Raw genomic sequence first — 22,108 nt, 5'->3', positions numbered from 1 at the left:
TGAGCCCCGCTAGGGTGTGTGTGCTTGGGGATACCCGGGCACGTGGATCTGGGCCTCCCCCACCAACTCAGCTGTGGCCCCAGCCCCCCTGGCTCCCCGAAGGACCCTGCCCAGCTCCGGTCCATGAGCTCCCCAGCCGTCAGCACCCCCCCCCTCCGCCCACCTCCCCTCTCTCCCCTCTCTCCCCTCTCTCCTGGGTGCCGGCCCCCACCTCCCGCTCGGCCCTGCGGGCTTTGCCCCCAGCTTAGCTCCGCCCCCCCCCAGCAGCCATGACTCACTATTTCTGGGTCATCTGCTGAGCCTTGCGCCGATGGTACCGGGACATGAGCACGACCACCACCACCAGCAGGAGGAACAAGAGCGCGGCGATCACGCCCACCACCACCACTGAGGCCGACACCAGGTTCACCTGCTTCCCGGGGGCCTCCTGCGGGTCTGCGGGAGACAGGCCTCGGTCTGGGGGGGCTGCCCACACCCCCGCCCTCCCCAACCCTGCCCCCGTGTCCTCCCAACACACCCCCCAAACCACCCCCTCAGCCTGACCCTCTGCAAAATACACGCGGTCCAGCCCCCCCCCCACCGCCCCCTCCCCCAGCTCACCCTCTCTGTCTGTCACCGTTGCCCCTCCGGGCTCTCGGCCGGGCCCCCCCCCCCCCCGCCGTGTCTGCCCCGGTGCTCACCAAGGATGTCCACAGTGACCCGGGAATCCCTCGAAGAGAGCTCGTTGCTGACGTGGCACACGTAGATGCCGCTGTGCTCGGGGGTCAGCGGAGGAAAGCCCAGAGTGTCCCCTTCCGCTCGCACCCCGCTGGGCAGAGGCCCGTCCAACCTGGACGACAGGGAGGCTGCGGCGGCCCGAGGCTGCCCCCACCCAACGTGCCCGGGCAGCTCTCCCCTCCCGCCCCTGTGACGTCACCCGAGCCGCTGGCTGTTCCCACGGTGCCCCTCCCTCCCCCGGGCAGGTCTGGGCAGAGGCCCCTGCTCCCTGCCGCCCAGGCTGACCCGGGCACCCCCCCCCCACACACACACACACGTCACCCGGCATTGGGTACCAGGGAGACACGGTATGAGGTCCACACCGCAGGACACCCCGTCCCTCTCTGGGCTCAGACGGACTGGGAGAGTGTGACCGCACGCCCCAACACCCACGACATTGCGTGGCAGGGGACCTGAACGGAGCCCGGGGCACGCACGAGGCCACACGCACGGTTCATCCGCTCACGTGTGAGAATGTGCCTGTCGGGGGCTCACACACGTGTGCACCTGACCCCTCCCCAACCCCCTGGACACCTGAGACCCGGGAAAAAGCCAAGGAACCGGCAGAGGCGGGCGGCTGGCACTTCTAAGGTGCTTCCAAGGGTCTTACAAGATCACAGCAGTGCCTTTTTGTCCTCTCCGCCTCAGGTACTCACGTAAACATATAAAACATTAATATTTAAATCTTGCGCTATGTCTCGCGATTGAAGAGTTAGGGGGAAAAGCCAAGGACTTACTAGCTTGTTCCCTCCCAACGACCGCGTGCATCGTGGGCCCCCGGCTGCAAGCCCATCGTGATATTTGGTGACCACGCGTATTCTTGAGTGGGCCTGAACACGTGCCCCACTTTATCCGGGGTCCAGAATATACCGTCCCAGCCCCTAATGAGGACACGGCAGCCCTGCGAGGGAAGGACCCTGGCCGCAAGTGAGGCCCTCCCCCCGGGGCCAGGCCCTTACCGTGTCCAGTTGTACGAGGGAGAAGGGTATCCCTCGCTCAGGCACTTGAGGGTAGCCCCTTCTCTGCCCACCTGCCACAGCTTTTGGTCTTCGAGGCCCCTCACAGAGGCCTCGGTGAGGACTGGAGTGGGAGGAGGGAGGAGGAAGAAGGGGAATGAGGCTTTCCATCATCTGCTCCTCCAGGGGCCCCCTGCTCGGGCCCCACCCTGCCCCTCTGTCCTTCTCATCTGCTTCCAAACCCAGCCCAGCCCAGCCTGGCCGCCGGGTCCTGGCCCCCCGGCTCCCGTGTGGAGCTCTGAGCTCAGAGCCCACTGTGGTTTGTCCGGGCAACGAGCCTAGAAATCCCTCAGCAAAGAGTCACGCTTTTTCGGAATCCCCTGTGGTCCCCCCGGCACAGTGCTAGTCGCGGAACAGGTGTTCCGTCAATGCTCCCTGATTCTCCAAAGACGTAACCATCCTACTTGTCTCTACATTTCCTTGACAAACATTTGTCGAGGGCCTACTTTGTGCCAAATTCTGGGTTCGTATGAATAGAAAACAGCCCTGTGCCCGGAGAGGCTCTGAGCTTAGTGCTGGGAAAACGGTATCTGCTGCGGACTGAGGACCATTCAAGCACTCAGCGTCGTGTGAGATGCTTTGCGTTCGTGGTTTCTAATTCCCATCGGAGCCCTGTAAAGTTCGTATAATTATACTCCTGCTGCGGAGGAAAATGAAGACGGACAAGATTGACTAACAGCCGGTGCACGGCAGAAAGAGGGCCTGTCCGACCAGAACCAGGGTCAAGCTGTGGGGCCCGAAGCTGTCTCTCTTCGTGTGCGTCACACAGTGCTTTCAAGTCTGTGTTTGTACCGGATTCTCCCCACAACCCTGTGGCGTAGGACAACCCCCTTTGTAAACGGGACACCAAAGGCCAGAGAGGTCTGAGTGATCTGTCAAGGTCATCCGGGACGGCCTCCTGGTCTTCGACCTTTGCACTAGGGGTCTCCCGGCCACACGAGGCCGCCTTTCACGATCCAGCCTGGCCAGACTGGTGAGTCTCTACCCAAGGTTCAAGTACTCACAGGCCACTTGGAGGATGTGGGTGATCCTTTGGTCCTGCAGCAGGCCAGGATGGGACACCACGCAGGTGAGTGGCTGCCCATTCATGCTGCGGCTGGGCACCAGGTGGAACTCCGAAGTGACAGCAGCTGAGCGGGAGTGCTTGAAGGAGCGGCTGGTCGCGGTGCCCTTGACCTCTGTGTCCCAGGTCACGCTGGGGGCTGGGCTGCCCTCTGCCGTGCAGGAGGCTGCCAGCGTCAGGCCCTGGCCTTCTTCTAGCGCCGGACCAGGGTTCAGTGAGGGCAGGGGAGGCACTGCAGCGGGGAGGAGGCAGGGGTCAGGGTCTGCACACCCGTCCAGAGGCCCTGGCCCGTCCCAGCTCGGTCTTGCAGGGAAACATTTCCAGGCCCTGTTCGTTGTCTTATCTCACCAACGTGGACACCACCAGATGAGTGGTAGGCTTTCAGCTTTCTCCATTGTTTTGATTTTGAAAATTTTTTTTTTACAACGAGCAGGGATCATTTTTTAATAAAAAATGATGAAGTAAATAAAAAGCTGACCAGATAACATCTCTGTGCTAATAATAATAGCCAGCACTTAGTGAGCACTTATTATGTGCCGGGTATCGTGCTAAACACTCGATCGATGTTATCTCATTAATCCTGCCGGCGGGCCAGCGAGGTGGGCATCCCTACCCCTGTTCTACAAGTCAGGACACCGGCGCGTTGGGGAGGTGAGAGGATTTGTCCCAGATGGTCAGCTGTTGGAGGATGGGGCCCAGATTCACACTCAGGATTTTCACCCCCAAGGCTAGTGTTACTAAGTTCCACGCAGATCAAGGGAAACTGAAGAAGGTTCTTTATTTCTATCTTCTTGACATGAACAGCTCAAGCACAAAATGCAAAAGCCTTAAGTAGACCATAGGTCTAGGGCATCCATCGACCACAAGAGTCCACAGCGCAAAATGGTGGTTTAAAAGAAAGGTGGGGGCGCCTGGGTGGCTCAGTTGGTTAAGCGTCTGACTTGGGCTCAGGTCACGATCTCACTGTCCGTGAGTTCGAGCCCCGCGTTGGGCTCTGTGCTGACAGCTCAGAGCCTGGAGCCTGTTTCAGATTCTGTGTCTCCCTCTCTCTGACCCTCCCCCGTTCATGCTCTGTCTCTCCCTGTCTCAAAAATAAATAAAACGTTAAAAAAAAAAATTTAAAAAAAAAAAGGAAAGGTGATGGTGAGGGGCGCCTGGGTGTCTGAGTTGGTTGAGCGTCTGCCTCTTGACTTTGGCTCAGGTCATGATCTCACGGTCTGAGATCGAGCCCCGCATCAGGCTCTACCCTGACGGTGCAGAGCCTGCTTGCTTGGGACTCTCTGTCTCCTCTCTCTGCCCCTCCCAGGCAGGTGCAGGCGCTCGCTCGCTCTCTCTCTCTCAAAATAAACAAACTTAAAAATAAAATAAGGTAAAATAAAAGGTGATTGTGATCTCCAGCCACATTCACTGAAGGTCCAGACCAGGAAAGGTATGAGCCCCACTGGTCAGGCACAGCCACGCCCGTTGGGGGCTGGGTCCCCGTGGTTCATATCTCAGCCCCACATTTTAAAATCGTCGATGGCCAGGGAGGCTGCGAAGGAGTGCCTTTGGTAGAACCACTGCGGGAACTAGTAAGTGTAACTTCCAGAAGAGGAGACTGGGGGCTGGGGTGGGCGTGGGGAATGGCAAAGGTCCTCAGCTCTTTGAAAGGCTCGCGGACAGAGGAGAGAATGAGCCTGTGCCACCTTGCTTCGGAGGGCGACAGCGACCAGGGAGGGTGGTGCAAGTCAACAGAAGAATGTTCTATTACGTGGACTCTTCCCCCAGGCTGACCGCTGCGTGCGTGGCAAGCTGCTGAGGTCACTCGGAGGGAATTTCTGGATCGGGTGGGAGGATGGGCTGCGCCGGGCTCCCTCACCCCTACGGGACCCCACCTCTTACTCCCGCTCGCCCGCTGCCCCACGCCTCTCGGCGCCCCCCACCCCCGCTCTCGCCTGCGAAGCCGCGGGCGAGGGCCTGGTGGCCCCGTGCGCCCGGCACCCCACTTACCCAGCACGCGGAGCCGCAGCCGCGTCTGGAAGCTGCCTGCGGGGAAGGTGCTGACGCGACACTCGTACTCGCCCTCGTCGGCCTGCACCGCGTTGCGCAGGAGCACGGCGCCGTCCAGGGGGCTGCGTGGAGGCGGCGGCTGCTCCACGCGGCCCTCGTAGGCCGCGCTCACGTGCAGCCCGTACTTGGAGTGCAGCAGCGCGAGCTCCCGGGCGCCCTCGCCCGCGTCCACCCGAGCCCACGCCACCTGCCCCACCTGCTCGCCGGGCTCCCCTCGGTAGAAGCAGGGCAGCTTGGCGTCCTGGCCCAGCACCACGGTCACCGGGTCCGAGGTCTCCAGCTCGCCCGCCCGGCAGCGGCCTGCAGGGGGCAGACAGGAGCAGCCTAGATTAGGGGCGCGGCGGGAACCCCGGGGGGGAGCACTTCCTCATGCAGACGCCCGGGGGCGAGGAGGCCACCGGAACTCCTGGAGCACTTTCTGCTTGCCAAGCGCGTTCAGTCCATTACCTCATTAGATCCACACAGCATTCCCGAGGTGGGCGTTATTATCGCCATTTGACAGATGAGGAAACTGAGGCCCAGAGAGAGGAAGTGACTTGCCTAAGGCCACGGGGACGCCGGGTGGGAGAGCCACACCCTCTCCCAGCCCAGGAGTGTGGAGGCTGCAGCTGGAGAGAGGCAGCCTCCGCCCTCAGGGAGTTCCCAGTCCTCTCACGCAAATGGGTTTTGGGCGCAGATGGGCGCAGAGACCGGGGAAGCCCTGGGCAAACTTTCACAGAAGGTTCAACCCACCAAGGAGGGGGCGGGGGCGGGGGCGGGGGGGGGAAAGTGAACGCTTTCAGGAAGTGTGGCGGGGAGACGAGGCAGGGATGGAAGGCAGCTGGCGGCTGGGATGGGGCACGTAGGGGGCGAAAGGGGCCCTTCGGAACATTCTTTTCATGGCTTCAAGATGACCGATCTGGATTCCCAGAGAGCAGGCCTTCTCTGTGGGAGGAATGGCCGCAACGGAGGCTCAGAGACAGGAATGACAAGTCACTGAAGACAGAAAGGCCCCAGGTCAGAAGCCCAGAGAGATGAGGTCAGGGCAGACACCCAGCGACAGGCTCAGAACGGTGGCGAGCGAGCCGGAATCAGAGGGGCAGAGACGGGGACCAGCAGGGAAGGGCGAGCGTTCTGTGCATCGACAAGGACAGCACGCAGCACCCAGGGGCATCTATCAGGTCACCTTGTTTTCAAAGAAGGATCCCTTTCCTGTCTTGTCCTCATGGAACCTGAGGTCTGGAGACATTTTGTGGACGTGTATGGAAAGGCGTGACGGTCTCTGATTTAGTGCTCAGGGGTGTGTTGCAGGCCACTTGGGGGATGGGACAGTCACCGAGTCCTGCGGGAGGGCCTCGTGCATGAGCTGGGTAGGACCAGGAGGGGGAGACCCCGGAAAGGGATTCCAGGTGAGGGACCCAGAGGGGTGGAGAGGCTGGCTGGCTCAGGAAGCAGGGCGGAAAGGACGCACCTAAGGCAGGCGGTGTGCGTCAGCAGGACAGATATGCGTGCTTGGGCCTTGCACACCAGGGGAAGGAACTCATGGGGAGCCATCACTGCGGCAAGAGGCCAGTGGCTGTGTGCCCTCCGGCTGGAAAGCAGGGAGACTGAAGCCCCGAGACTCTCTAGGAACCCTTCATGCTGTGGGACAGGGAGGAGGGGACAGTCCTGGAGGACCCTCGGCAGGATTTGATCACTGACCAGAGAGAGAGAGAGAGAAAAGAGAGGCCGGACAAAGACAACTCCTACCGGTTCCAGGATGAGTGACGTAGGAGGGGGGGCGGGGCCTGGGGAAACTCATGGTCCAGGAGGAATAAATAAATTCGTGGAATAAGGCATGTGAAACGCAGGGCTGGGGGCAGAGGGAGGGTTCTCTCTGGGAAGCCAAGAGCTCTCTGCCTTGGGATGTATATCCAGCAACGCCCCGCAGCGCGCAGCCCCTGCCTCTGGCCACACATGCCTGGCTCACCCGGGCCCCTCCCGGGAGGTGCTCCTCCCGGTGTCTGGAGGGATGACTCCTACTCAGCCTTAGACCGCTTAGACAACGCTTCCTCTGCCACCCCACCCCCACCTCAGGCAGAATGAGGGGCCCTCGCTCCGTCCTGCCCTAGCGCCCTGCTCTGACCTCGCCACCGTACTGTATCCCCCCTGGATTGCATTTGGGCGCTTCCCGTCTGCCTCTCCCGCCGGACAGAGCTGCCCAAGAGAAGAAGCTGGGTCTCACATCACATAGGGAAACACGGTTTTCTGACTTAGGGCTCAGTGGCAGGTGGTCTGCCTTCTTGGTACATAAGGGGACCTCGATGAATGTTTATTGAATGAATGAATGAATGAGAGAGAGAGAGACAGGGAGAAGAAGGAAAAGGTAGAGCGAGCAGGAATGAACCTTGGGCTGGGCTGGGCAGACAGGGAGGGGGTTGGCATGGCAGCCCGGGGTGGAGGCAGGCTGGGCTGGCTACCTGGGTTCGATGCCAGAGGGAACAGCTCTGACCGCTCACAGGGAGAAGGCCGGGGCTGGATGGGGCAGTTATGGAGGGAGGAAGTGGTCCACTCGGATGGACCAGAGGGCTCCGGGGAGGCTGAGCATAGGCCAGAGGAAGGGGGTCCCGTGACCCTGTGAGCAGGGGTGGAGGGAGGGAGGGTGCTGTCGGGAGCTGGGAGGACCCAAACGGGACGGGACAGACCTGCAGGGCCAGATACCGGGGCCCTGACCTGCCTAAGCTGGTGTGGGTCCCACCCAGCCCGGCCTGGGAGTCCGGCTCACCACCCGCACCCCTCCTTGGCAGGGAGCAGGGCTGCCAAGGAAGGGCTGGAGGTGGGCTGGAGATGGGGGCTCAGCCCCAGCACATCCTCTGCTTCAAGCACTGGTTTCCGCAGGCACAGGGGTCACAAGCCCTGCTCCGCTGGGACACTCAGACCCTTCTACGGGACACCGTCGGATGGCGTATTTCCCATCCCTATCCCTATGCTTGCCAACCATCCGGCCCCTCTCCACAACCCATCGCCCACATTTTCCCCAACATATGTCTCCCTTAGGGCACAACAGACCATATGCCCGCGTCGCGGTCCTCTGCGTCCCTCCCCGTAAGTCCAAGATCCCCACCGCCGAGCAACAAGCCCACGCTTCGCAGGATGAAGAACCCAATAAAACAGGAGAGCCCCTTCAGGACCTCTCCCACAGCCCCCCATTGTCCTAAGTCCCCTATTCACCAGGAGCATCACAGCTTCGGGCAACAGCCCCTCACACTTCATACACACACACACACACACACAGGGGCTGCGACAGAAGGAGGAGAGAACTTGGGCTCTAGAATCCCCATCCTGGACTAAACTGGACCCAGAAGCCCAGACTCCCAGGCCAGGGCAGGCCGGCGCTGCCTCCTCCCTCTCTCCCCCACCCAGTGCCCGCCTGGCGTCAGCATGATGATGTCACCAGAGCGAAGGAGACACGCCGCCCGCCTGGTGAGGTCACCCTGCGGGCATGTAGTTGCCAGGCCGGGCCAAGCCCACGGACCCTTCTGCTGCGAACTGTTCGCCGAGGCTGGTGGACTCTGCTGGCTGGGCACTCCTCCCTCTGACCGTCCCCACCCCTCCTCCCGGGAGCACAGGACGCTGGTCAGGAGCCCTGGTGATTCAGATACCGCCACAGAGCAGCAGGCCCAGCCACAGCCGCCACCAGCCATCACCTTGCGCAAGGAAAGAACAGGCCCAACTGGCCAGACGGGATCCCTGCCCTCGGCCTCCCCCACCCCTGGCCAGGCCCCCACGGGCCTCTTTGGGGCCCTGCCCTCTGTGTACCCCGCCCGCTCCCAGACAGGCCCTCCATTCCTGGTCTGGGTTGGCTCTCTGGGTCCCAGCTTTCCTCTGTGTGGGGGGCCTGGCCTCTGATCTCAGGAGGGGAAACTGAGGCTAGCAGCTGCAGATAACAACGTCGTTGGGCAAGGAGGCTTTCCTCTGTGAGGGGCCTTTCTCCCTCGGTATCCCCTGCATCTAGGGGTCCTGGCGACGAGTCTGTGCATGAGTCTTTTGCGTGTGAATGTCTGATCACTTTGGGAGAGGGCCTGGCGGGGTGTAAGTGAGGCCGACTCCTTACTGAACTTGGGGGTGTTTTGCACTTCTAAGCGCTCACGTGTTATCGTTAGGAAGGTGTCTGTGCCTGTCGCCTGCCTCCAGAGACAAGAGCCACAGAGTGGTCTGTGTGCAAGCGTGCGCGCTCCCGTCCCGCGGAATTCTGAACACAGGGTAAATGTTTTGATGCTGGTCCCTCCTGGCTTCCACGTGTCTGTCTGTCTCAGCTGCCCGTGGTCAGTGGTGGGTTGGCTCTGCCCCTTCGCCTCTGCGGCCCGTCTGGAGCGGAGCCAGGCACCCCTCCCCACCTCACCCCAGACTTGAGGGCAGATTCATCTCAGGCGGAGGTACCCAGAGATGAGGTCACTGTCCCTCCAGGTGATGGGAAACTGCCGTCAAGGACTCCTCAGCAGAGCAAAACAGAGGCTCACCCTCCCCTGGCTCCTCAGGCTCCTGCTAGAAGGACTCCCCCCCCCTCCCCCGACCCCCCAACCACCTCCCTCGGCCCCCCAGGAGGCCTCTCCCTGGGAAGCTCTGTCAGGCCTCTGCTGCTGCCACCACCAGAAAAACCAGCTCTAGCTCCAGGCCTGGGGTGAGGGTTGTCTGGTGTGGGTTTGGTGGGAAGGGAGGCGGGCGGCGCGGGGAGGGGCCGCCTGGGGGGCCGAGGGAGGGGGGGGGGGGGTCGGGGGGGGGGGGGGGAGACTCCTGCTTAGGGCTAGGGGGAGGGGTCCAAGCGGTCCAGGGGCTCAGGCTCCTTTGTTAACTCTTGCCTCCCCTCGCCCCACAGTGGCAGCCTCTACCAGACAGAGCTGGAATGGGTGGGAGTGTTTGGGGTAAGAAAGAACCTGGGAGGAGCCCTGAAGCCCCCCATTCAAGACAGGTGACATCAACCACCCGGCAAGCCCTTTTTTCTTCCACCCTTCCTCCCATAACCTTGGCCTTGGAGGTGCTGAGGAGCCTGGAAAACCAGGAGACTCTCCGTCTGCCTTCATCCACGTCCCTCACTTGGCCCCCATCGTCCTAAGCCCCCCAGCTTAGTGACAGCTTCCCAACCCGGGCAAAGTGCCCACCCACAGATTAGTGTCTGGGGAGGGGGGCCACACCAATCACAAAGGCAGCTGAGAACAATGGGGGGAGGACAGGCCTTGAGGCAGCCCGGCTCTGGCCCAGACACAGCTCCCAGCACAGATAAGTCCCCTAAACCCCCCCGGAGCCAGAGTCTGAGCCCGGCTGAGTCACGACAACAGCCACACTGTGGGTGGGAGACCCAGAATTCAGCTTCTCCCAAACTCCTGAGATCTTAGCCACCCCGCACCCCTAAATCCTGCCAGCCACCTCCCCCCAAAGTGGGGGCCAGCTCTGCCCCACCCCAAATCAACCCAGCTCTCAGGACACCAGTTACAAAGGCAAGCGAGGAGGGGGTGGCCAGAAAACGCTGGGAAAAGTTCCTGGGGCCAGAGGCTCCCCATCCCAGGGAGAGAGAGAGACGATCCAAACCACCTCCTTCACAGCCCTCCTCTACGAGGCTTGGTGGCCCGGCCCCAGTTCTGAACTTGACCTTCGCGTGCGGTTTTAGATTCAGCCCCTAGGCTCCTGTCCTCCCTTCCCTCCTGACTCAGCTCCCCACCCCACCCCCAGCCTTCTACTCTGCTAGCCTTTGGTCAGTGCTAGAGTAAGCTTTGGAGGCCGGAAAGCCCAGGCAGTCTCTCCTCACGAGGCCTAGCTCCCTACAGTGGCTGTCCTCCTCAGCCTGGAGGACTCCAGGGCCCCGAGATGATGCTCCAGAAGCTGGGACCGTGCGCTGTGCCACAAACTCCTCACCGCCATCTCTGTAGCTGGGGTCCTCTGAGCCCAGCCCCCGCGAAACACCCGGGTGGGACCAAGGTCACTGGGGCCACGGGGCTTCCCTTGTGATTCTCCTAGTCCCCGCTACCTTGGGTGGGGAAGCTAGCTTCCCTTTCTGGCTTCCCTGGGTTAGGGTAGGTTCTGCAGGAAAGGGCCTGCCCCCCCTCTGTAAACAGGAACAGAAAAGCAGGGATGGGGGCCCCTCCCTTTCTAGGAAACTAACCTCAGGTAGAAAGCCGATCCTAATCTTTGGAGGGCACAGAATTCAGGGCAACCCCCCCTCCCAACACTCTGGCCCTACAATCGGATCCAGACAAAGAGCTAGAAACTAGCATCCCACTGGAGGGGTGTCTGTAGATTTGAGCCGCTCGGCTGCAGGACAGGAGATGGAGGGAGTAGGGAGGGGACCTTACCCGGAAATTCATCCCATTAAGGAGAGACAAAGAACTGTGGTGTCAGGCACCTCCCAAGCCTGGGCTCCTCTCCCTGTCAGGGGTGGGGCAGGGCCCTGGGGCTCAGAGCTCTAATGGCCCAGGAGTGGGGGGGGCACTGATTTGCAGCAGGGCAGGGGCGGAAGGCAGCATCCGGCATAAAGCTACCTTGGTCCCCACTGAGAGATGGGCCAGGACCCTTCCCCCCGCCATCACCGCAGCCAGACTGACCGCCTCTTCCTGCACCCAGCACCCCCCTTCGGTCAGCGGCTGGACAGGCACACCGCCACAGGACTGCAGAGCTGGAAGGCCCACAGAGATCCCGGGGTCCCACCTCGTGGGCTGCCAAAGTCTACGTTCTTAGTTGCCAAAGGTCACCTAGCAAATGGAGACCAGAAATGGGGCCACAACGCAAGCCTCCGGACTCCCAGCCCAAAGCTCTTTCGGAGGCAAGACCTCCGGCTTTCTGGGGGCTTCCACAGAGAGGAGCCAGAAGGGGGGCGGCAGTGGATGTGGTCGTCAGGCTGGGAACCTGGGGCCCGCGCTGCAGGCCTCAGAGCACCCTCCAGCTCTGTGCAGGTCCTCGCAGCCATGGGGGGGGGGGCTCACCGGGCCCCAGTTACCCCGGATAATTCTGGAGTTAGGGTGCCCCTGTAGCCACGGCACCTGTCCATCGGGCATTGGGCAAGGTCGGGGTGATGCCCTGACTGCAGGAGGTCCCCTCTCCCCTTCCCTGGGCTTCTCTTAGAAAGAACAGCCTTGGGGCGCCTGGGTGGCGCAGTCGGTTGAGCGTCCGACTTCAGCCAGGTCACGATCTCGCGGTCCGTGAGTTCGAGCCCCGCGTCAGGCTCTGGGCTGAGTTCGAGCCCCGCGTCAGGCTCTGGGCTGATGGCTCGGAGCCTGGAGCCTGTTTCCGATTCTGTGTCTCCCTCTCTCTCTGCCCCTCCCCCGTTCATGCTCTGTCTCTCTCTGTCCCAACAATAAATAAAAAACGTTGAAAAAAAAAAAAAAGAAAGAAAGAACAGCCTCACGTCCTGGAAAAAGAAGGCAGGACCACGTCCCGTTTGCCACCGCATCTCCAGCATTTAGTCCCCTGGCTGTGCCCCGTGCACACTCAGACCTACTAGCCTTTAACAGACTGGAGGCTGGGAGACCCGGGACACTCGCCCTGGTCTTGCTGCTAACACTGAGTCGTCTTGAGACGTCGCTTGCCTGTTTGTTTCAGTTTTGCTGTCTGTAAAATGAGGCAGTTAGAGCAGCGGCCTCTCTGACCCTTTCCATGTCCTGAGACATTGTGGCTCCACTCTTCAAGGGTGGCCAGGTCCCCCAGAAAAGTGGCTGCCGAGTTCTCTGGCCCCAGCGACCAGACCCCACCCTCTGGGCCTGAGCAAGTGAGGAGGGTTGTCTGGAAGATGGGAGTTAAGGCAGGGGTGGAAAGCAGAGGGGTTGGAGCTCAGGACCCTGTGACTGGAGACTGGCCGATGCCCTTGCATCCCCCCTCCACTATAAGATCAGACAGGAGCAGTGCCCCCCACCCCCACCCCCCATCTGTGCCTCATGCTCCTGACAGCTTCAGCTGGTGACGGAGAAGGAATCCCTGCCGGGCCCCGCTGGACAATGACACTTCCTTGCTCCTGGGCCTATCCAGACAGGGCTCTGTCTTCCCAGGACAAAGATTCCCCAGTTACTCATTACTCTGGAAAGAGCCTAGGGAATCCCACTGTGGTGTCACTGTGCCTACACATGCTTAGACACACGCACACACACGCATTCTGTCCCCCACTCTGGAGATTGTCAATTCCTGTAATTTACATCTACTACATACACATTAGACAGGAGTAACCGAAGGCATCCAGATGAGAAAATGAGGAGACAGGGAATAAACAAAAGGAGACCACACCCTATCTAGAAGCTACTCTACCCTAGACCTCCCCTCATCTAAGCATCACCGACCCCATTACATAGTGTCTCCAGGGAAAGAGAGGGGCCCGAGGGAAGGCGCCCCAGCTCCCCCCTTGTCTCCCAGCAGGTGCTCCAAAGCCGGTGCTGTAGGACCTCATAAGGAGAAGGGAACAGAAGGGCCCTGGCCACGGTCTGGGCATCAGGCTTCCTGCACCCTGATGACTGCTGACACCAGCTCCGCCCTGAGTCAGCCCAGCTCCAGTCAGCACTTCTGGAGCCCCGGGAGCAGGCGAAGGAGCCTCCAGGAAACCCTGGGGTGAGAGGGTCCCCCACCTGTGCCACCTCCCTGCCCCACCTGCACTGGGTCGACACGTCCGCTCCCCGGGCTGAGGCAAGGCTGTGGCAGAGGCGGGCAGGGCCCCCAGACGCAGGGCTGTGGCCTGGGGCTGGAAGAGGGCGCGAAGGGAAAGAGTGAGGCTGGCCCTTCTGGGGGCGCCATCGGCGGTGGGGGGGTGGGGGTGGGAGAGAGAGATTGGTTGCTCAGTCCAGAGTCAAAGGGAAGAGAATGTTTAGGTGTGCGTGTGTCCGTGTGTGCGTGTGCGTGCGTGCGTGTGCGTGTCTGTGCTGGCTCGGGCTCAGAAGCAAGGGTCCCGATGGTTCGGGCAAGTCCTACCTGGAAACGATAGCAGCAGCAGCAGCAGCAGCAGCAAGGCCTCGGGCCCCCGCATCTTGGCTCCCAGGGACAGGGGCATCGGTGGAAAGGCAGAGCCGCCCAGTGTTTCTGACGGTCCCCTGAGTTCTCCCTGGGAGCCGGCTCTAGAGCTGGGTAGGGCGCGACCCGGAAGGCAGGAAATCGCGGAGTCCTCAGGCACTGCCTCGCCTGCCTATCCCTCCGGGGTCTCTGCTGGGGACCCAGCCCTCCTCTACCCGCCCAGCTCCGGCTACCCCCGAAAAGCCGTGATCGGGAGCTCCGAGCTCCCCCAGAGCTGCTTCCCACGCCGTGGCCAACGACGACGGCAGAAACCTGGGAACCTGCTCAGCAGGTCAGAACAGGTGCGTCTCCGGGGGTTGGGCCTGGCACGAAGACGTACCAGCCACCGCCCCCACGGCCTGGGCTAGCTAATGGGCGCCAGGGAGGGAGGGCAGGAGGGAAGGACCCGGCGGTGGTGGTGGTGGCGGCGGGGCGGGGGTGGGGGTGGGGGGATCCCATCGTCAGCTCCAGGCTTCACCGGGCAGTGTGGCAGGGGCTGGGGAGGGAGAGGCAGGGTGCGGGGGGCGGGGCAGGAAAAGGCCCAGGGTGGCTCAAAGAGGGAGGCACCAGGCCAGGAGGAACAGGGGCAAGGCCCTTGTGGGTGGAAAGGAGCCCAAGCATCCCACACCCCAGCCAGCCTCGCTGCCTCCCGGGGGCCTTGCCAAGTTCCCCAGTCTCCTGCAGGGGCTCGGCTTTGAAGCTGAGAACCAGAGAAGGGCCAGAACTGGGAAGTATGGGACTGGCCTATATCCCTCTTGCTTTAGGTGAGAACAGAGGCCCAGGGAGGGGAACGGCCTTGGAGGACACACAGCTTAGGTAGGAACACGGTTTTCTCAGACGCCTGTATCCTCAGACAGGGGGCTGGTTCCAAGACGCCCGAGAAGGAGCTTAAGTGACACCGTCCCCAATGCCACCGTATATGGAAGCTGATGGACTGACCAAGAAATGAGCCCCGCGGGTTCCTGGCCTCCCTCGCTGGATCCTCTCTCCACTTCAAGGCCTCCTCGTCACCTGGCCAGGAGTCCCCAAAGTGCACCAGCCCAACACTCCACGGTCATTTTACCCTCTTATCCCATGGTCATGGGACAAGACCACATGTCTGGACTTTGCAAGGTCAAGCTCGATTTCAAATACTCTGCCCCTGTATCCCTGTAAGTTTTTTCCTACCTGTAAGCCCCCGGGTTTCCATTCCGGATGCAAACAATATAGCCGCCAAGTGACACAAGACCTTGCTGGCCAATGTGGGATAGCCAGAGGACGGGGGCAGGCTCTGAACTCCCTGAAAACTGAGTGACCAGGAGCCACAAGCTCACTGTCAGACTGGGGCTAAAAAAAAAAAAAAAAAAGAAAAGAAAAAGAAAAAAGTAGTGAGCTAAACGTGAGGGGAAAAAAAAAATATATATATATATATATATATAGGTTACAATTTGCAGCAGGACCCTTTTGTCTGGCCGGAGGCAGGAAGCAGGGTTCGAGAGCAATAAGGGAGGGTCACTTTGCTTAGACTGTGCTCTCCACACCCCACACCCCCAACTCTGTCACAATCTTACTCATCTTTCAAAGCTGCCCTCACAGGCCACGTCTTCCGTGGGGCTTTCTCAGAGCCTCCCACCCAAAATGGATCTTCCTCTGTCCTTCCCCAGCCTCTGCTAGTCCCTTTATTATAGCCTGTGCGCCCATAATTTGTGCACATCTTATCTCCTTGACTAAATGTAAGCTTCGGTTTCAAGAAACATGGATTGGGGCCTGCTGCGTGCCAGGGACTCAGTTAAACGTGTGAAACCGGGGGCCAGGACGGGCAGCTGTAGTCTGTGAGCTCCTGGAAAGTCAGGCCTGTTTTATAACCTTTGTCGCGGTCGCCCAGGCCTGCACGGGACACACTTCTGTCCCTTCTGGCGCATGTTTGTGAATGAATGGATGTCAGCGTGGAAAGGGTGGTCAGGGAGGGCCAGGGAAGGGGACACCCCGACTCTCCCGAACCTGAGCCGTCACCCGGACTCTAACCCTGGCCTCAGGACCATGACCCCAACTCCTGGCAGTGACCTTGGTAGTGACCCTTTCTTCAAGGGCTATTTCCGGCAGGCCCTCCTCAAGGGCCAGGCCAGATGCCAAAACTCCCCAGCTCCTCTCCACCTCCACCTTGGCAAACCCCTTCCCCTCTTTAGGACTCAGGTCCCCACCTGTGCCAGGGGAAGCGGCCTCACCCCGATGCTGCTTTGAGATGCAGTGTCGCAGGGGTGGGGTAGGGCCAGGGGCTATGGGAGGGGGGAGCATCCTGTATTATAATTATAATTATCACACCTCGGATCCTATCGCACGGTTTCCTTCCCACGGATTCACCCCTCCTGGTCCGGGAAACCACCGGAGAAACCGAGGCATGGGGTGGGGGGGCAGGGGGACAGCAGTGGGTTTCCAGTTCTGGTTCCCCTATCTCCTCAGCCTTCCCATGCACCATACGCCCCCAACCCCGCCACAGTGCAACCAGTCAGGGAGTCTGTGAGCCCCTCGTCCACTCACCCCCAGCTCCAGCCCTGTGGAGAGCTGATGGGAGGCGGGACTTGCCCGAGGTGTCGCTGGGGCCGAGGACCCAAGGTGGTCCAGCCAGGCCTCTGGTTGAAGTCGAAGTGTTGCCCTCCCTCACCAAACAAATATCCGTCTCCAAATCTCTCTGCTCCCTGGGCCATCTTGCGTGTCTCACAAGGGCCATGCGCTTGGGGGACAAGCCCTCATACGCAGGCCTTTCTGTCCCTCTTTTGGGATGAGTCCTGCGGAAGGCAGATTCTAGGGCTGGGGCTGGAAGAAAATCCTGGCTGCGGAAGCCTTTCTAGGCCAGTGCCTGGTATCCTGCCCTCCGTTCTTTGCTCCCCATCGAACCCCCATTCCCCTCATGCTACCTACCTTCCTCCCACCCACATTCTGGGCCCGAAGAATGGGAACAATTCAAGCCGCGGTGGCATCGTTAACGTGCGTACGTGTCTGAGCGGCGTCACCGGGCCTGCCTGCCTCAGTTCAATTACGGACACTTAGTGAGCACCGCTGAGCACCAGGCTCCAGGGAGGGGACGGGGCCGCAGCACACACGGCCCCTGCCCTCCGCGAGCGCCTCCGTTGGGGGAGGGGGCCTCGTCGGCCGGCAGACGCCACGTCCCGCCACCGTGCGTTCCCTCCGCGTCCTCGTGCACGTGCCGGGTCCAGGCTCAGGGCTGTTTCCGCGAGCTGCAGGTGCTTACCGTCCTGTGGCCGGGCACCCGCTTGCAACTCCTGTCTGTCCCCGCGGCAGGCTGCACACCTAGGCCAAACCGGTCGGGGTGGGTCGTGCTGAAAGTTTTGTTTGTGTCAGTGGGACTGGGAGGTGAGTCAGGGAGGGACGAGGAGGGGTGGGGTGGGGTGGCGAGGAGAGTGAGAGCGAGGGTCAGGCTGAGCGAGGGGGAGGAGGAGCGGACACGGGGGTGGGGTGGGGGGGAGAACCTTGGGCTTTGGGAGAGACGGGGTAGTCCAATCAGAGTGGACCGAGTCGGAGGCACGAGGGTGGACGGCGTGCCTGCGACCCAGTCCTGCCCGGCTGTGTGGCCCTGCGCGACACGAAGCTGCTTCCGATGCGCTCAGTCGCCTTGGCTTCTGCACTTTGCACAGAGAGGCTTCGGGGGCGCTGACCGACACTGTGGCAGAAGATTCCCGACAAGGGGTTTGATTCCGTCCCCCGGGACCGCGGCTCCTTCAGGTAGAGGCTTCAAGCTCATTTCTGCTCCTTCCGGGGCTGCCCCCCTCACACAGAGGGTCCCGCACAGAGGAGGGGTTCCCGGAGCTTTTCCGCCACGGAGACACCCCTTCGCCCCCCACCCCTGCAGCCGGAGCTTCGCTGTGCCCACTGTTAGAACGGTGGCACCCAGTTTTCCGGAAGGTTTCATCTAAACGTTCCATCTGGCACGCGCTCTGTTGTTCCCATTCGCCCCGTTCTGCAGGCCCAGGGATCCCGGGTACCCAGCCCCGGTCCTTCAACGACAACCACACTTCCTGGTTGCCTCACAACATCCCTGGGAGCCCAGGGGGCTGGGTTTGTTTGCCGCTAAAGAGGTCTAAAGCTGGGGTGACCCACCCAGGGCGACGGCTCAGCTAGAGGCGCGCCCGTGGGCTCCGTTTCTCAGTCGGCCTCCGCGTGCGCAGCCCCACCTGCTGGCTGTCACCCCCTGGACCCCCCAAGCGTCTGCAAATACACAACCGTGAACTCAGGGACCTCGAGCATGGGGTAGGAGACAGATGCCCTTATTCTTTGACCCCCTGTCTCTGGATGGGCTGGCCCTTTTAGAATGCTCTAGAAGTGGGTGCTGGCAGGTCTAGGACAAGAGTCGGAGCCCTCACGGAGAGCAGTCTTTGGAGCAGCAGCGAGAGACGTAGCAGCAAAGGAGGAATTAGGAGCAAAGGCAGGCAGGATCCTGAGAGCTCGGACCCCAAGCGGTGCTCCCCATGCATCCTCCCAGTCTCCATCCCAACCGCGGAGGCTCCTCCCGGGAAGCCCGGCTGCGGGGAATCATGGGGGGAGCTCCCCAGGGGCCAGACGGGTACCTTCAGGTGCTCCCGGCCTTTGGGGCTTCTGCTCCCCTCCAAACAGCGGCCTGGATGCCCAGGGCAGGGTGCCTGTCCAAACCAGACAGCCACCCCCCCGCCATCAGCCTGAGCCCCTGTCACCACCCGGCGCAGCTGCCCCAGCGGAAAGCAAGCCTCCAGAGGCCCTGCCATCAAGTGTCCGCCTCGGACCAGGCGCTGGGGGTGGCAGGACGGCTGCAGAGCGGAAAATGGCCCCGCGAATCCAGGAGACCAGAAGGCCCAGCGCGGGGAGAAGCCTGGAAGGGCTGGGAGCTGCGAGAAGAGTGGAGAAGCCCCTGAGGGGAAAGGTGGATGTTCTCGAGGGGACACAGGAGCAGAGAGGGGCCGAAGCTGACGGAGCACGGGGGCCAAGGGGGAGCGCGCGGCACGGGGGGCGGGGAGGGGGGAACGGGGAGGAGCTGGGGACTCCCCGTAATTTGAGGGCACATCTGCTTTTGAAGTTTGTTGGCACAATCTTCCTTCTGTGTGGCCTGGGAACATTCACCTGTCCGTCTTGTAAACCCGAGCTCCCTCCTCCTCTCCCCTCCAAGCCCCAGGTGGCCTCAGACCTGCGGGCCTGTTTCCATGGCCAGCACTCAGCAGCCGCGTGCCTGCCCTGGTCAGAGGCCAGGACGCGTCACAGCCGTCGAGGGGCCCAGTCCCGGGCGCCCAGGTTCCATCTTGGTCTGCGCCCCCCACCCCTCCCCGGCCCCCAGGAAGCAGGGGCCAGGACTTCCGGTTTCCGGCCGTCCTGGGGCAGCACGACTCGTTCTTGGCCTTGCTCCCGCCACACTTGGGAGACCTGGACTCCATCCTGCATCGGTTTTCAGCCCCACACACAGCGAGGCCGGGAGCTTGAGAAGTCCCGGGAGGCAGAGGTGCAAGCTGAGCAGGCCCCCCACTCCCCCGCTGGGCATTCCCCGCCCCCCACAACCCCGCACACCCCAAGATGCACGCGTGCCTTCCCCTTGCAGGCACCCCTAAGTGACTGCCCCCCGGCATCACCCCGAAGCCTTTTTGAACCCCAGTTGCTCCTTCATTTCTAGAAGTGGCATAAAAAAAGGACTAGGGATCAGGAAACAGAGCGCGAGTTCCCTCCTGCGACAGTTTGCAAGATCAGGTCCATAAAGGAAAGGATAAAGACCGGAATCTGTCTCCGTTTGCCTGTCAGCTTCCCTCCCTGGGCCTAGGCCTCCACCCTCCAAGGTCTCCTGTGGGGAAATCCTACTCCCTGAAAAGGCCCCGAACATCGGAGCTCCCTCGGGTCCTCGTTAGTCATCAATATACCCTCTGACTGTGCCCAGGGGCCCCACACTGAGTATACAGTCTAGAACACAGCCAAAGGGGAGAAGCCTGGTCACTCCTGGAAGGTTCCAGAGCTCCTTGAAGGAAAGTCAGATGGTTGCCTCTGTTCAGTGAGGGGGGGGGGCGGGGAGGGGCGGGAAGAGCAGACTTGGAAATGGTGACAGATCTCAAGGCACAGTAAGACCAGGTAGAAACCTGGAGAAAGAAAGGAGTTGGGGCAGAAACACACACACACACACACACACACACACACACACACACACGGAGTAACGGAGGGGCGTAATTCAGAGACAAAGACGCTGAGACAAGGCCTGAAGCAGAGACACAAAGACCCTAAAGAGAAGTTTCTGAATGCCTAGGTGTCCTCATCTACCTGAGTTTCAGCCACTCAACAGTGGGACCCAACGACGTTTCCTCTTCAATACCGCCAAGTCCCTTAAATATTCAAAATTTGGGGGGCACCTGGGTGACTCAGTCAGTTAAGCGTCCGACTTCAGCTCAGGTTCATGATCTCGTGGTTCATGAGTTCGAGCCCCGCATCAGGCTCTCTGCTGTCACCACAGAACCTGCTTCAGATCCTCTGTCCCCACCCTCTCTCTCTCCAAAATAAACATTTAAATTTTTTTTTCAAAAATTCAAGATATTCCCCATCCTTACCCCATCTCTCCACCGTCCTCCAGTTAGACTGATGCCGCCCCCCACCCCCCACTCCGTCTGCTGACAGGTCCACCTTTTCTCAAACCCCTTCCAGCTCAGGTCACAGTTACAATCGGATGAGCTCTCAAGATCTGGCCTCTTGCGGTCTCTTTTCCCGGCCATTCCTCTGCCTTTCTGTTTATCCGTGTCCTTATTCTGGCTGATCTGAGAGCAAAGCACCAGAATTAGGGCCAGGGAAGCAGGGAGCCAGGAAGACAACTGGCCAGAGTGAGCTGTGGGGAAAAATGTAGAAAGGTCAGAGGACAGTAGAAGAGGCAGTGCAGGCCGGCCTGAAGGGTGGCATAGCCTGGGACACATCGGCAGAAGGAACTGAGCAAGTCCTGAGCGGGCGGTTGTGTCCTGAACAATGCTGAGAACCGGGGATGGCTCCAGGGCCAGACTGAATTTAAGGGAAGGAGAAAAGAGAGTTTTCTGAAGACAGATTGGGTACAGATTTGGGGCTGGGACAGACATCTGAGACTGGGAAGCTGGGCAGCGGGCATCCTTGTACCAGAAATGGCCAACTGGGACCAAACTCATGGGATCAGGTCAGGACTGTGAGACTTTCAGAATGATCTGCCCTAGCCCCCAGCCCTGGACAGACATCGTCCCGGGATATTATTAGCAGGTGAAAGCAGGACCAGAAAAGGAGGGGCCCTTGTGGCTGCCCTTCTCCTGTTCTCCCAAAGTCCTTTGTCAGGCCTACCCTTCACTTTATCCTAATGCCCCTTCAGCTTCTGGATCACTGACAGGGTCATCATAGACCACTTTAGATGCTGCTCTGGGTATAAAATAAGTCATACAAAGGCAGACTGGCTTGTGTTTTTTCTTTTCTTCCTGTCTTTTATTTCTTCCTTCCTTCCTCCATCCCTGGCTCCCTCCTTTCCTTCCTTCCCTCTTTCCTTCCTTCCTTCCTTCCTTCCTTCCTTCCTTCCTTCCTTCCTTCCTTCTTCCCTCCCTCCCTCCCTCCCTCCCACCCTCCTCTCTCTCTTTCTTTCCCCTAGACTCTTTTCTACCTCCTCCAAACTATGGGCTTGGTTCAGACTAACCAAAGGAGGTGGGAGTCCTGAGCAGCTCCTCCCCTGGGTCTATGTCTGGAACAGCAGTGGCTAAACACCTCAAGCTTCTAGATGGCCCTGGAGGGGGTACCACCAAGGAGGATGTGGGGTTCAGGCTCTACATCCAAGTGAAATGCAAACCGCTGAGGGCTCAGAGCCAGGGTGGAAGCTGAGGGAAGGAACACAAAGCTGTGAGAGAGAAGCTGGAAAGGCCCCTGGGGTGGGGAGTTCCCGGCTCTACCCAGGAGAGGCAGAAAATGACTCTGGCCAGGGGCGCCTGGCGGGCTCAGTCAGTAGCATGTGACTCTTGATCTTGGGGTTGTTAAGTTCAAACCCCACCTCGGATGTAGAGATTACTTAAAAATAAAATCTTTGGAGGCGCCTGGGTGGCTCAATCGATTAAGCATCTGACTTTTGGTTTTGGCTCAGGTCATGATCTCACGGTTTGTGTGTTCGAGCCCAACGGCTGGGCTCCATGCAGGGCATGGAGACTGCTTAAGATTCTCTCCCTCCCTCTCCCTCTACTCCTCCCCTGCTCTGGAGTGCACGCTCTCTCTCTCTAAGAAAGAAAGAAAGAAGAAGAAAGAAAGAAGAAAGAAAGAAAGA

General features: G+C 60.5%; 1 protein-coding gene across 1 annotated transcript in view; it reads right to left on the bottom strand.

Moving 5' to 3' along the window:
* The window catches only part of NECTIN4 (nectin cell adhesion molecule 4), a 15,140-nt gene extending 1,279 nt beyond the window's left edge, over positions 1-13,861 (bottom strand). The window contains exons 1-6 of the mRNA XM_049635064.1: positions 13,783-13,861; positions 4,825-5,184; positions 2,777-3,067; positions 1,716-1,836; positions 681-829; positions 279-435 (exon numbers count right to left, since the gene is read on the bottom strand). Of these exons, the coding sequence (XP_049491021.1) occupies positions 279-435; positions 681-829; positions 1,716-1,836; positions 2,777-3,067; positions 4,825-5,184; positions 13,783-13,861 (1,157 nt within the window). The remainder of the gene's footprint in view (positions 1-278; positions 436-680; positions 830-1,715; positions 1,837-2,776; positions 3,068-4,824; positions 5,185-13,782) is intronic.
* Between the last annotated feature and the right edge of the window lie 8,247 nt (positions 13,862-22,108).

This window comes from Panthera uncia, chromosome F1 (assembly GCF_023721935.1).
Source record: "Panthera uncia isolate 11264 chromosome F1, Puncia_PCG_1.0, whole genome shotgun sequence".
Taxonomy (NCBI): domain Eukaryota; kingdom Metazoa; phylum Chordata; class Mammalia; order Carnivora; family Felidae; genus Panthera; species Panthera uncia.
Note: the sequence above shows the minus strand (reverse complement) of the source record. Positions and strands in the feature narration are given on the sequence as shown.